Below are 14,949 nucleotides of genomic sequence, written 5' to 3'. Positions count from 1 at the left end.
TCTCAACATATTGACAAAGGTAATAAACCCTTTGTTTCTGATATTTCTAGCATTTATGTACAGACATAATAAGCTGCTTGCATGTTCTTTTGTATATTCTTTTCTGTAGTCTGCATAACAGAGATAGATAACTTGCCAATTTCTGTTCATCTCTAGTACCATATATAAGCGGACATCTTTGCACACTTTTGATGGGTCTGAACCAGACAAAACCAAGTTAAAACCACCCTCTCCCTGTCATCATTTCCATGGTAATGTCCATTCCCATCATTAACACAATTACAGTACTTTGTCACTCTTACACACATATTCTTGCCATTCCTCCCATTATAATTTAGTTTCCTTGACTCTCTCTCCGTGTTAGGTCTCGTACCAGTTATTAGTTTTTCAAGACTCCTGATACCAAACCCATTCAAGGCTAGGCAGTTGCTCTTATACAAATCCAATCTTCCCCGAAATTCACTCCACACATCCTAAAACTCACATCCATTCCATCTACGCAGCCTATGCATCGAATCGTTTGCCATCATAGCCCTTGTTCTTAATTCATTTTTGTCATAACGATGTAATATTCTTATGATTTTTGCTTTCTCACTCTTCATATATATAAACATTTCACTAATGTAGAATGCTAATGCTTTGTTTTAATTAGTAATTTCTTTAGTAATTTTTGTATGAAAAAATCTTTATACAACTTGCAGCTTCTTACAACTTTTAAATTACAATATTTATTAATATAAACTTGTAAAGAAGGTCTCACTTTGAATTTAGTTTTATTTCTCTAACCTAAAAAAAAAAAAAAAAACACCTTGAGAGAAGGAAATATTCAGCTTTGCATGATTTTATCACCAATAAAAAACTGCAGTGTTGTTTGTACAATAAGCGATGATCTTTGTTTCTTTTCACCACCATGTTATTTGCCACACCAGGCAGTAGTGTGCTTGTGCAAAGTTTGTTTCCGAATAGTAAGTTATATAATGAGAGAGAATAAAAGAAACAGCTGCTGATTAGAAGATAATAATAGGTTCTGGAAGGTTGGAAGTTTAGAATAAAAATATAGTGTAAAGGAAAGGAAGTTTTTTTGAAGTCAAAAAGGTAGAAAAGTGTATTATGAAGGAAACAAACAGTTCTCCCAAAACTAGCAGACAAATTTCTTTCAAAGAAAGCTAATTTGGAGTATAAATAAAAGTGGGAAAAATTATATAGTTTCTCCCGAAGCAATGGACAGTTCCTTTTGATATGTTAAGCAGCAAACTTGTTCTTGTTAAATGTTTTGAACACAAAAGAGAAGAATTGTGCTCAAGGATAAGGAAGAAGTTTTTTGCAGAAGAAAGAAGAACTTTAAAATTATCTTTGTGTTCCCAAAATAAAGAAAAAAGGAACTGACATGTGAAAGAATTAATTATTTTAAATTAAAATTTAATTAATTAAAATATTACTCAAGACCAGTTGTATCGTGTGTTGTGTACAAATTATTATTATTATATACATATACAGTGGTACCTCGACTTACAAACTGCTCGACATACAAACTTTTTTCATATCCCATTTTGACCTCTAGATACAAACCTAGACTCAAGATACGAACGTGTGTTGTGTACAAATTATTATTATTATATACATATACAGTGGTACCTCGACTTACAAACTGCTCGACATACAAACTTTTTTCATATCCCATTTTGACCTCTAGATACAAACCTAGACTCAAGATACGAACGTGATGCTTTTCTCATCATCAAATTCCTGCCATGTACCCACAAGGGGTGTACAGGATGTGATAGTACTACATGAAAAAATTATATCATTACTAACTTCCTATCTACAATTTTCCTCCAAATCAGTCTGTTACTTGTCAAGACTCCAACATTATCAGATCTTATATTTCTATTGTCTAAGGCACTTTGTACCGTATCAATCCACCTATATCTTGGTCTTCCTCTGGGTCGTTTTCCTGCCAACCTGGCAGAGAACACTTGTTTTGCTAATCTTTCCTTGCCCATTCTGTTTAGGTGACCATACCACCTGAGATTAGCTCTGCTAATGCATTCTTGGATGCTGGCAATGTCAAGTTCTTTCCTAATATCCTCGTTTTAATATGATATTGCCATTGATGCCATCTGTTCACGCTTATAATCTTTCTCAGGACTCTCATATCTGCGGTCTCTAGTCTTTGGTCAAGTGTTTTACTTCTGACCCAGCTCTCAGATCCATAAGTTATGTGATGCTATATTACACTTCTTTTAACTTTTTTATGCACGTTTAGCTGAGCGCACACTGAACCGTCTCTAGTGTAACAATTGTTGTTACTATGTCGTATTTATCTGAAATACAACATAGTAACAACAATTGTTACACAAAAAAGCAAATACTCTGCACGTATTTGCTTTTTTGTGTATCAAATTTCGGTATTTGTGTATAAACAAACAATACACTTCATGAAGATTTTTTTAGGTATGTGTACTGTATGTATTTCTTTTTATAAGTGACGTGTTTTGTTGTAGCTTCACATTTATTTTCTGAATAATCTACCAGATAAGCGTCATTTCACGGATAAGCGTATTATTTTCAACATGGGGCCAAAGAAAAAAGAAAGAAGAAAAGAAGAAAATCACAATAGAAATTAAGAAAGAGATTGTGGAAAAATATGAGAAAGAAGTTAGGCAAAGTGATCTGTGCAAGCAGTATGACTTGTCCAAATCCACCATTGCTACAATTGTGAAGAAAGCAGATTTTTATAAGGGACTGGATGTGGCCAAAGGAGTATCTATCGTGTCATCTTGAAGAAATAAAGTTATGGAAGAAATGGAAACTTTACTACTCGTCTGGATTATTGACATACAAATGAAAGGAGATAGTGTATCTCAAAACATGATCTGTTAATAAGCTCAAACTATTTACAAAGATGTTTTGCAAAACTTGCCATCAACTAGCAGTAGCAAAGACAATGGCAAAGAGTTAAAGATAGCAAAGGATGATTTGAGAAATTCAAGAATAGAACCAGTATCCATAGTGTTGTTAGACATGGAGAAAGTGCTAGTGCTGATGCTGGCAAAATAGCCACTGAAAGGTTCATGGAGGAATTTCAGAAACTGATGGAGTCAGAAGGTTACAGACCAGAACAAGTTTTCAACTGCGATGAAACTCGGCATTTCTGGAAGAAAATGCCTAAGAGAACGTTCATCACTAAAGAGGAAATGGCATTTCCTGGACACAAGCTAATGAAAGACAGACTAACTTTGCTTTTTTGTGGCAATGCCAGTGGTGACCTGAAGATAAAACCTCTGTTGGATTATGCACTCTGAAAATCCTAGAGTCTTTAAAAAGTAGAAAGTTAACAGGCACAAACTCAGCGTTATGTGGAGAGGTAACAGCATAGCCTGGGTAACCAGACCATTCTTCCGTGAGTGGATGACAGAGGTCTTTGCTCCCACAGTGAAATGGTATCTACAAGAAAAGGGTCTGCTGAGCAAGTTCTTCTTATAATGGACAATGCTCCAGCACATTCACCACAGTTGGAAGAAGATTTGGATGAAGAGCTTAATTTTGTCAAAATTAAGTTCTTGCCTCCTAATACCATACCACTCCTACAACCAGTGGAACAATATGTTATTTCCATCTTCAAAAAGCTCTTTTTCAAGATGTTTTGAAGTTATCACTGACACAGAATTAACCCTTAGGGAATTTAGGAAGAATCACTTCAATATTCTTCATTGTTTGTGTTTTATTAGTCAGGCATGGGAAGATGTTTCTGTGAGAACTCTAAAATCAGCCTGGAAAAGTTGTGGCCCGACTGTGTTCAAGAAACTGCATTGGAAGGACCTGAAAGCGAAATTGACATTGTAGATACAGTTGTCTCCCTGGGCAAGACCATGCATTTGAAAGTTGATGAAGCAGATGCAGAGGAGCTGGTAGAGGAGCACAATGTTGAACTGACCACTGAAGAGCTACAGGAGTTAAGAAGAGAGCAGAAAAAGAAAGGGATGAGGAGGAGGAAAAGCAAATGTCTTCAGAGGACGAAGAAGACAACAACAAAAAGGGAGCAATTCCAACAAGTGACTTAAAAAAATCTTGCAGCACTGGGGCAAATTGCAAGAATTGGTTAACAAGTGGCATCCAAATCAAGGTGTTGTTTCTAGAGCCACCAATATCTTCAATGACAATGTCATTAATCACTTTGGAAGGGTGTTAAGGAAACGACAGATTCAGTCAACGTTGGATAGGTTTTTTAAACCTCCCTCACCTAAGAGACAAAAAGAAGTAACTGATATCAAACTCCTGAACCACAAAACCAGCCACAAGAAAATTGATTTTTTTTTTTTACAATTTAATGGAAGATGATTTTCATACTAATCACGTAAAACCAAAGATTTCATAATAAAAATTAATATGTAATGGTATACAAAATCTATTACAAGAGCTATTCAATTTAGTCAGAGAATCTTGCAGACTTGTAGCGGATTTATTTAGAAGTATAACATCATCCGCATGAAGCAAAGAGCTGACATTAAGATCTCCAATTTTGATATCATGTTTAATACCACTTTCCTTCATAATGTGATCCATATAGATAATGAATAACAGAGGGGATAATGTACATCCTTGTCTCACACCAGATTTAACATTAAACCATCTTCCTGTACTTCCTTCAATTCGAACTGCTGACTTACAACTCAAATAAAGACTAAGTATTGCTTGATAATGTCCCATTGACACCATATAACTGCAGCTTATTGAATAGCTTCTCTCTTGGCACCTTGTCATATGCCTTTTCCAGATCGACAAAACTTAAATACAGATCTTTGTTATATTCCCATGCTTTCTCGACTATTTGTCGTAAAGTGAAGATCTGATCCTGACAGCCTCTATTTGGCCTGAATCCAGCTTGTTCTTCACCAAGCTTTTCTTCCACAATTCTTCTCAACCGTTTCTCAAGTATACTTGCATAGATCTTGCCAGGAACACTAAGTAGGGAAATACCTCTTTAATTCTCACATGCAGTTTTATTTCCCTTTTTATATATGGGTACTATGAGAGCTCTACTCCAATCATCGGGAATTCATCCCTCTGTCCAGGCTTTCTGAACTATGCAGTGCAGCCACTGTAAGACTCTTATACCACCATACTTCAGCATTTCTGGTCGAATATCATCTACTCCTGCTGCCTTTCCACATTTCAAGCCTTTGATGGCTTTTTCTACTTCAAGTATGGATATGTATTCCTGACTGCATGCCTGGTCAGTGTTTTTTACCACTGTGCTGTTATCACTGCTTGTTTCATTTAGCAGTTTTTCAAAGTAATTACTCCATACTTCAAGGATATCTTTTTCTCCCGTTTTCATGTCACCTTTATCATCTCTAATTCCTTTTATAGCACTCTTTCCTCCATTCTTAATCTTCTTCAACAACCTCCAGAATATTTTGCCACCTTCTTGATATTTATTTTCTATATTCTTGCCAAAGTCCTCCCATGACTTTTGTTTAGCTAGTTTTACAGAGTGTTTAGCATTCTTGCATTTGTCTCTATATTCTCTAAGAGCACAAGCTGACTTATTTGACAGGAACTTTTGGTATGCTTTCTTCTTTTCCTTCACTGCCTCTTTAACCTCCTGTGTCCACCAAGGAGTTTTGATTTTTTTATCCTAAAAAACAACCTCACCACATGCCTCTCTGGCAGAATCAATCAATGTTTTCTTCAGAGTTTGCCACTGAATCTCCAAGGTTTGATTCCTGTTCTCAAACTCTTTCATTTTTCCTTCAATAATCTTTGTGTATTTTAGTCTACAGCTCACATCTGAGAGCTGCTCAACTTTTATTTGCTTTAAAACTTTCTTACATGTTATTCTTTTCAATATGAAATTCAATTTTATCCTGCTCAAGACTAAATAGTGATCACTTCCAATTTCAAATCCTCTGTACACTCTGGTGTCCTGCACCAGGGAGAAAACATCACTATCAACAATAACATAGTCAATGAGACTTTTCTTATTCCTTGCCTCTTCTCTCCATGTGAATTTGTGCACATTTTTATGTTGGAACATGGTGTTAGTAATAACCAGTCCATGTCCTGAGCAGAAATCCAACAGATATTTACCATTATTATTAGCTTTGCTCTTTTCTCCAAATTTTCCCAAAATATTTTTGTATGTCTCACAATCATTTCCTACTCTGCTATTTAGATCCCCAACAAGGACCAACTTTTCATTTTTCATTGTGTCAGTTGCTTTTTCTAAAGCCTCAAAAAATTCCTCCACTTCTACCTTAGTAGAACCTTCTGTGGGACCATAGGCACAAATAAGTCTCATTGTCCAGTTCCCCATTCTCATATTTGCCCACATTACTCTACTTGAGACTGACTGCCATTCAAGAAAATTAGCCTCGTATTTTGTGTTGAATACTATGGCTACTCCTTCTTTTCCTTGATTGTCATTGCCTGAATATAACATTTTGTATTTATTGCTCAGAAAGATCTCACCAGTTTTGGTCTTTTTTGTTTCAGTCACCCCTATTATATCGATCTGGTACTTATCTAATTCCTCAGCTAGCTCCATTTCTTTGCCATTCAGGGTTCTTATGTTGATAGTACCGATCTTTAACTCTGGTGATGTTGAGTTGGGGTTTATTTTCAGATTTGTTCCAGTAGCTGACTTTTCGCTGTTCGCCCTGGTTCCCTGGCGAAAACAATGGGGGCCTTGTTTAACCGGGCGACGCCCCAGCCGGCATGAAATTTTGTCATGTTGTACCATCATTCTATATTTTGGTCAAGAATACAATAAGAATACAATTTGGTCGGCTAAATCCCAAATTGCCAGCCCATCCTCGTCCGTTCAGTATCCAAGTAGATACCCAACAGGGTGCGCCACGAGAAGGTGAGGATTGGACATTAGGTCAGAAGTCCTGGTCGGTTCTCCGCATTCCTTTAAAGGCTATGTGGAGGTCTCCTCTCAGTTATACAGCTTCGACCCTTAAGCACCCCTGAGTCCTTTTCTACCTTAGAATATAAGTTTCAGTCATAATGCAGATTTATAAGCACTTTCAAAAGAAATATTTTACATACACACACACATAATTATCCATGCAATACCAAAATTTACACTAATATTATTTGTTTGTAAATAAAACACATTAACCTTGAATTTGCTTTATTTTTCAATCAATTTCTTTAACTCATATTTACGTAAACTTAAATTCATAATTTAAGTTAACTTATTTTGACAATAATATCTTAGATCCAAATTTGTGTTATTAACTGGAAAGAAAAGGTTAATAAGCCATTCTGGAACAGCACAGCCATTACCAATTTCCATTCAAACTCAGTATTTCCTTCTTAAACTGCTTTCCTATCTAATTTATCTTGGCAGTAGTCTCTTCAGCCTCCATGGAAACTTGGTATTCTCTTCAGCCTCCATGGAAACTTGGTATTCTCTTCTTTCGAAACATTGCTCTCCTGCTTAAGTTCTGATGCTTTATAAATCCCAGATACAACTGACCCTGGAATATTGCTCTCATTTGGAGTAGTGTATACAAACCTCCTTAAGAATTCCTATTGTATACACAACGGGTATGCAATCAGTATACCCCTTGTGTATACAATTAGGTAGTTTGCGTAGTAGATGATCCATCTCACAGCCCATCCAGTCACTTTTTCATAAACACTATTTCTTCAATTATGGCTTTTTTTATAGATATATGGACTATGATACTTATTCATTATTAGAAAAACCTCTGTTTTAAATTATCACATGTTGAGAATTTCTAGATAAAGCTGTTGAAGAGAGAGAGAAAAAAAATAGAGTTAAAGGGAACAACTGCTGTGTGGATATACTTATTTTATAGCTTGTAAGATTGTGATGTTGATTCTGATCTAGGTTTGTAAATTAATTGATTACATTTTTGTAACTGTTATATGAGAAAAGAGCATTCAAAATAAATACAATCATGAAAATGTAATCAGATAATATACACATTTTGTGATTTTTTGAAGTTTTAATATTTTCCTGGAATATTTCCTTCATTTTCCACCCAGTCTTTTAAATATAGAACTGATTTTTCATGTTGAGTAGTTTTGTGCCTCTTATTTAATTTTTATCCTTTTTATGTGCTTGTAACTAATTTTAACTACATATTATGCTTAGCTGGCACAGTGACAGTAGTTAGAGCAAGGGCTCCAGGAGCCATGACAACCCAGCAGATTAGAGTTGTAACTGCAACTCCTGGTGGAGCTCAGGTTGTAAGGACAGTTCCTGGAACAGTAGGCGGTGTGGTGGGTATCCTTTGGTTTATTCGTTTTGTAGAATGAGAACCATCTTGTTTTGTGTTTCATCTCCTGTATTTATGAAATTCTGATAATTTTATTTAGCTATTAAACCTATAGAACAAACCAAAGACAAGTAAATTGGTGAATTTCTGGAAAAGTATTGTTATTTACAGACATTTCCACACCTAAACTGCTATATGCTATCTCCTCATTTGACATGATTTTACAACACGTGTTTTTGATTAGTCTGAACATTTTTTTCATAACAGAAATATTCCTGTCATTAAATGATAGTTTTTATATGACAATAGACTACTTTTATCATGTTATTTACCTCTCTTGTTTTGCCAATAACGAATGATCAAATCTCTCTCTCTGTATCAGTGTTTCTCAACGTGGGGTATACACTGGGGGGGGGGGGGGGCAGTTAGAAAATGTCATCATCATCATCAAATTCCTGACATGTACCCTCAAGAGCCGTACAGGATATGATAGTACTACATGAAAAATTTACGCCATTACTAACTTCCTATCTACAATTTTCCTCCAAATCAGTCTATTACTTGTCAAGACTCCAATATTATCATTATCAAATCTTATATTTCTATCGTCTAAGGCACATTGTACTGTATCAATCCACCTATATCTTGGTCTTCCTCTGGGTCGTTTTCCTGCCAACCTGGCAGAGAACACTTGTTTTGCTAATCTTGCTTTTTCCCATTCTGTTTAAATGACCATACTACCTCAGATTAGCTATGCTAACGCATTCCTGGATGCCGACAATGTCAATTTCTTTTCTAATATCCTCATTTTTAATCTGATATTGCCATTTTGCCATCTGATCATGCCTCTAATCTTTCTCAGGACTCTCATATCTGCGGTCTCTAGTCTTTGGTCAAGTGTTTTACTTCTGACCCAGCTCTCAGATCCATAGTGTTCAAACCAGTTTTAACTTGTCTTGTATACAGCTAATTTAGTGTTCCCACTAATTTCTCTCTTATTCCATATGAATTTATTCAATTGACTTCCTACCATGCCAGCTTTGATGATTCTGTTATCTATTTCCATATTTAATTTACCATCTTCACTAAAAATCGTGCCTAAATAGCTGAAATGTTTTACTTGTTCCACAGGTTGTCCGTTCACAACACAGTTGACATTTTCAACAAATCTACCTATTTTCATTGTCTTTATTCTTTTTATTGCTGACCTTCATATCGTATTTATTATAACAGTTATTCAGTTTAGTCGAGGAATCTTGCAAACTTGTAGCAGATTTATTCGGAAGTATAAAATCGTCTGCATAAAGCAAAGAGCCGACATTAACATCTCCAATTCTGATATCATTTTTAATACCACTTTTCTTCATAATGTGATCCATATAGATAATGAATAACAGAGGGGATAATGCACATCCTTGTCTCACACCAGATTTAACATTAAATCATCTTCCTGTACTTTCTTCAATTCTAACTGCTGACTTACAACTCAAATAAAGACGAAGTATTGCTTGACATAATGTCCCACTGAAACCATATAACTGTAGCGTATTGAATAGCTTCTCTCTTGGCACCTTGTCATATGCCTTTTCCAGATCGACAGAACTTAAATACAGATCTTTGTTATATTCCCATGCTTTCTCAACTATTTGTCGTAAAGTGAAGATCTGATCCTGACAGCCTCTATTTAGCCTGAATGTATCTTGTTCTTCACCAAGCTTTTCTTCCACAATTCTCAACCGTTTCTCAAGTATGCTTGCATAAATCTTGCCAGGAACACACAGTAGGGAAATACCTCTGTAATTCTCACATTCAGTTTTATTTCCCTTTTTATATATGGGTACTATGAGAGCTCTACTTGTATCATCAGGAATTCTTCCCTCTGTCCAGGCTTTCTGAACTATGCAGTGCAGCCACTGTAAGACTTTTATACCACCATACTTCAGCATTTCAGGTCGAATATCATCTACTCCTGCTGCCTTTCCACATTTCAAGCCTTTGGTGGCTTTTTCTACTTCAAGTATGGATATGTATTCCTGACTGTGTGCCTGTTGAGTATTTTTTACCACTGTGCTATCACTGCTTGTTTCATTTAGCAATTTTTCGAAGTAGTTACTACATACTTCAAGGATATCTTTTTCTCACATTTTCATGTCAACTTTATCATCTCTAACTCCTGTTACAGCACTCTTTCCTCCATTTCTAAGCTTCTTCAACAATCTCCAGAATGTTTTGCCACCTTCTAGATATTTATTTTCTATGTTCTTGCCAAAGTCCTCCCATGACTTTTGTTTAGCTAGTTTTACACAGTGTTTAGCGTTCTTACGTTTGTCTCTGTATTCTCTATGAGCACAAGCAGACTTATTTGCCAGGAACTTTTGATATGCTTTCTTCTTTTCCTTCACTGCCGCTTTAACTTCCTGTGTCCACCATGCAGTTCTGATTTTTCTATCCTTGCAGACAACCTCCCCACATGCCACTCTGGCTGGCATGTGGGGAGGTTGTCTGCAAGGATAGAAAATCAAAATCAAAACCACTGGATTTCCCAGGTTTGATTCCTGTTCTCAAACTCTTTCATTTTTTCTTCAATAACCTTTGTGTATTTTAGTCTACAGTTCACATCTTAGAGCTGCTCAACTTTTATTCGCTTTAAAACTTTCTTACATGTTATTCTTTTCAATATGAAATTCAGTTTTATCCTGCTGAAGACTAAATAGTGATCACTTCCAATTTCAAATTTTCTGTACATTGGTGTCCTGCACCAGGGAGAAAACATCACTATCAACAATAACATAGTCAATGAGACTTTTCTTATTCCTTGCCTCTTCTCTCCATGTGAATTTGTGCAACATTTTTATGTTGAAACATGGTGTTAGTAATAATGTCCTGAGCAGAAATCCAACAGATATTTGCCATTATTATTAGCTTTGCTCTTTTCTCCAAATTTTCCCAAAATATTTTTGTATATCTGAATCATTTCCTACTCTACTATTTAGATCCCCAACAAGGACCAAATTTTCCTTTTTCATTATGTCAGTTGCTTTTTCTAAAGCATCAAAAATTCCCCCACTTCTACCTTAGTAGAACCTTCTGTGGGACCATAGGCACAAATAAGTCTCATTGTCCAGTTCTCCAGTCTCATATTTGCCCACATTACTCTACTTGAGACTGACTGCCATTCAAGAAGATTAGCCTCTTATTTTGTGTTGAATACTGTGGCTACTCCTTCTTTTCCTTGATTGTCATTTCCTGAATATAACATTTTGTATTTTTTGCTCAGAAAGATCTCACCAGTTTTTGTCTTTTTTGTTTCAGTCACCCCTATTATGTCGATCTGGTACTTATCTAATTCCTCAGCTAGCTCTGTTTCTTTGCCATTCAGGCTTCTTATGTTGATAGTACTGATTTTTAACTCTGGCGATGTTGAGTTGGGGTCTGCTTTCAGATTTGTTCCGGTAGCTGACTTTTTGCTGTTCATCCTGGTTCCCTGGCGAAAACAACGTGTGCCTTGTTTAACCGGGCGATGCCCCAGTTGGCATGAAATTTTGTCATGTTGTACCATCATTTTCTATATTGGTTTAAGCCAATAAGAATACAATTTGGTCATCTAAATCCCAAATTTCCAGCTCATCCTTGTTCGTTCAGTATCCAGGTAGATGCCCAACAGGGTGCACCACGAGAAGGTGAGGATTGGACATTAGGTCAGAAGCCTTGTTCGGTTCTCCTCTCAGTTATACAGCTTTGACTCTTAAGCACCCTCATATATATATATATATATATATATATATTAGAGGGAGGGAGAAGCTTGAACAAAACCATTATGTTTTGAAGGGATACAAATGATATGAATGCTTCTTTGATATCTTTTATTACTGATTATTGACAATTATTGATTTTCTGCAGTAGACATATCAGATGCCTTATTTTTTAAATAATTGCGGTAGAAAACCACATAAAAAATATAAAGCATTTTAATAAAATGACTAGTTTTATACAACCTTATGTATTTGTGTACATATTCAGATTAACACAGATACAGGGAGGTATTTTACGAAGAGATTTCTGATTATAAACTTTTATTTTTTGATTGATTGATTCATTCATGCAACAGATGATGAACATAGAAATGAGATATCATATATGCTATATATATACATGCTATATCTTGTAACAATGAATTCATTGTTACAAGATATAGCATAACTTGTCTCATAGCCTAATTCATTAATGTATAGCTTCTCTATGATTTAAGGTAAAATTTTGGTTTTATTTCAGTGGGTTGGACATCATCTCACTCTCTTCCTTAAATTTATATACATAATTATTGAATGCTATGCATGCATTTTTGTGAGTTGCCAATTGACTTGATAGTTTTCATTGGTGGCGTGAAAAGCTAGTCCAGATTTGTATGCTCCTTTCTCCTCATCGTCTCACTTGCCCAATATAAGAAATTCTGCAATTACAATAGATGTTGTATACTCCTGGTAATTTCATATGCTAATGAAGTTGTTTTCACAATCTTAACATCATGACGACTGTTTTTAGAGGTTGGAAAGAAACTTTAAAGTTGTTGGACTTTTGTTATTTTGTCTGTAACATTTCCGATGTAAGGTAAGAAAACTTTGCCTTTATAGTCATCAGGTCATTGTCTTGAAGAATGCAATAGTTTATTCAAGATGTTAAATGTTTTGATGTTGTAACTGTTTTTTTTGAAGAATGTGTTTAATGCAAGATATTTCTTTGCTTCTTTTATTATTTATCATCACTTGATATCATAGTGGCTCTCTCTTTTAGGGTTTTCATGATGAATCAGAGAAAAATCAGAACTCCATGGTGGACACAGGACGTTAAAGAGGGAGTGAAAGAAAAGAAGAAAGCATATCAAACATTCCTGGCAAACAAGTCAGCTTTTGCTCTTAGAGAATACAGAGACAAATGTAAGAAAGCGAAACACCATGTAAAACTAGCTAAACAAAAGTCATGGGAGGACTTTGGCAGGAATATAGAACATAAATATCAAGAAGGTGGCAAAATATTCTGGAGGTTGTTGAAGAAGCTTAGGAATGCAGGAAAGAGTGCTGTAAAAGGAGTTAGAGATGATAAAGGTGACATGAAAATGTGAGAAAAAGATATCGTTGAGTGTGGAGTAATTACTTCGAAAAATGCTAAATGGAATGCAGTGATAGCACAGTGTTAAAAAACACTCAACAGGCATACAGACAGGAATACATGTCTATGTTTGAAGTAGAAAAAGCCATCAAAAACTTGAAATGTGGAAAAGGCAGCAGGAATAGATGATATTCGACCAGAAATGCTGAACTATGGTGGCATAAAAGTCTTACAGTGGCCGCACTGCATAATTCAGATGGCCTGGACAGAGGGACGAATTCCCAGTGAATGGAGCAGCGCTCTCATAGTACCCATATATAAAAAGGGAAATAAAACTGAATGTGAGAATTACAGAGGTATTTCCCTACTGAGTGTTCCTGGCAAGATCTATGCAAGTATACTTGAGAAACGGTTGAGAATTGTGGAAGAAAAGCTTGGTGAAGAACAAGATGAATTCAGCCCAAATAGAGGCTGTCAGGATCAGATCTTCACTTTACGACAGATAGTTGAGAAACCATGGGAATATAACAAAGATCTGTATTTAAGTTCTGTCAATCTGGAAAAGGCATATGACAAGGTGCCAAGAGAGAAACTATTGAATACGCTACAGTTATATGGTGGCATTATGTCAAGAAATACTTCGTCTTTATTTGAGTTGTAAGTCAGCAGTTAGAATTGAAGAAAGTACAGGAAGATGGTTTAATTTTAAATCTGGTGTGAGACAAGGATGTACATTATCCTGTGTTATTCATTATCTATATGGATCACATGAAGGAAAGCGGTATTAAACATGATATCAGAATTGGAGATGTTAATGTCAGCTCTTTGCTTTATGCAGATGATGTTATACTTCTAAATAAATCCGCTACAAGTTTGCAAGATTCCCTGACTAAATTGAATAACTGTTATAATAAATATGATATGAGGGTCAGCAATAAAAAGACAAAGACAATGAAAATAGGCAGAATCATTGAAAATGTCAACTGTGTTGTGAACGGGGAACCTGTGAAACAAGTAAAACATTTCAGCTACTTAGGCACGATTTTTAGTGAAGATGGTAAATTACATATAGAAATAGACAACAGAATCAACAAAGCTGGTATATATAGTAGGCAGTCAATTGAATAAATTCATATGGAATAAGAGAGAAATTAGTCAGAACACTAAATTAGCTGTATACAAGACGGTGTTCAAACCAGTTTTAAGTTATGGATCTGAGAGCTGGGTCAGAAGTAAAACACTTGACCAAAGACTAGAGACTGCAGATATGAGAGTCCTGAGAAAGATTAGAGGCATGAACAGATGGCATCAATGGCAATATCATATTAAAAATGAGGATATTAGGAAAGAACTTGACATTGTCAGCATCCAAGAATGCGTTAGCAGAGCTAATCTCAGGTGGTATGGTCACTTAAATAGAAGGGTTGAGGAAACATTAGCAAAACAAGTGTTCTCTGCCAGGTTGGCAGCAAAACGACCCAGAGGAAGACCAAGATATAGGTGGATTGATACGGTACAAAGTGCCTTAGATGATAGTAATTTAAGATCTGATGATGTTGGGGTCTTGACAAGTAACAGACTGATT

At 35.7% G+C, this 14,949-nt stretch overlaps 1 protein-coding gene across 2 annotated transcripts in view; it reads left to right on the top strand.

Annotated features, from left to right (window-relative positions):
* Hcf (Host cell factor) overlaps nt 1-14,949 on the top strand; it is a 502,792-nt gene that overhangs the window by 214,643 nt on the left and 273,200 nt on the right. For both annotated transcript variants that reach the window (XM_090390794.1, XM_090390792.1), the window contains exon 9: nt 8,135-8,262. In XM_090390794.1, the coding sequence (XP_090246920.1) occupies nt 8,135-8,262 (128 nt within the window). The remainder of the gene's footprint in view (nt 1-8,134; nt 8,263-14,949) is intronic.

The sequence above is a fragment of the Typopeltis vanoorti genome, chromosome 3 (genome assembly GCF_054136105.1).
Source record: "Typopeltis vanoorti isolate ZY-2024b chromosome 3, IOZ_Tvanoo_1.0, whole genome shotgun sequence".
In the NCBI taxonomy this organism is placed as follows: domain Eukaryota; kingdom Metazoa; phylum Arthropoda; class Arachnida; order Uropygi; family Thelyphonidae; genus Typopeltis; species Typopeltis vanoorti.
Note: the sequence above shows the minus strand (reverse complement) of the source record. Positions and strands in the feature narration are given on the sequence as shown.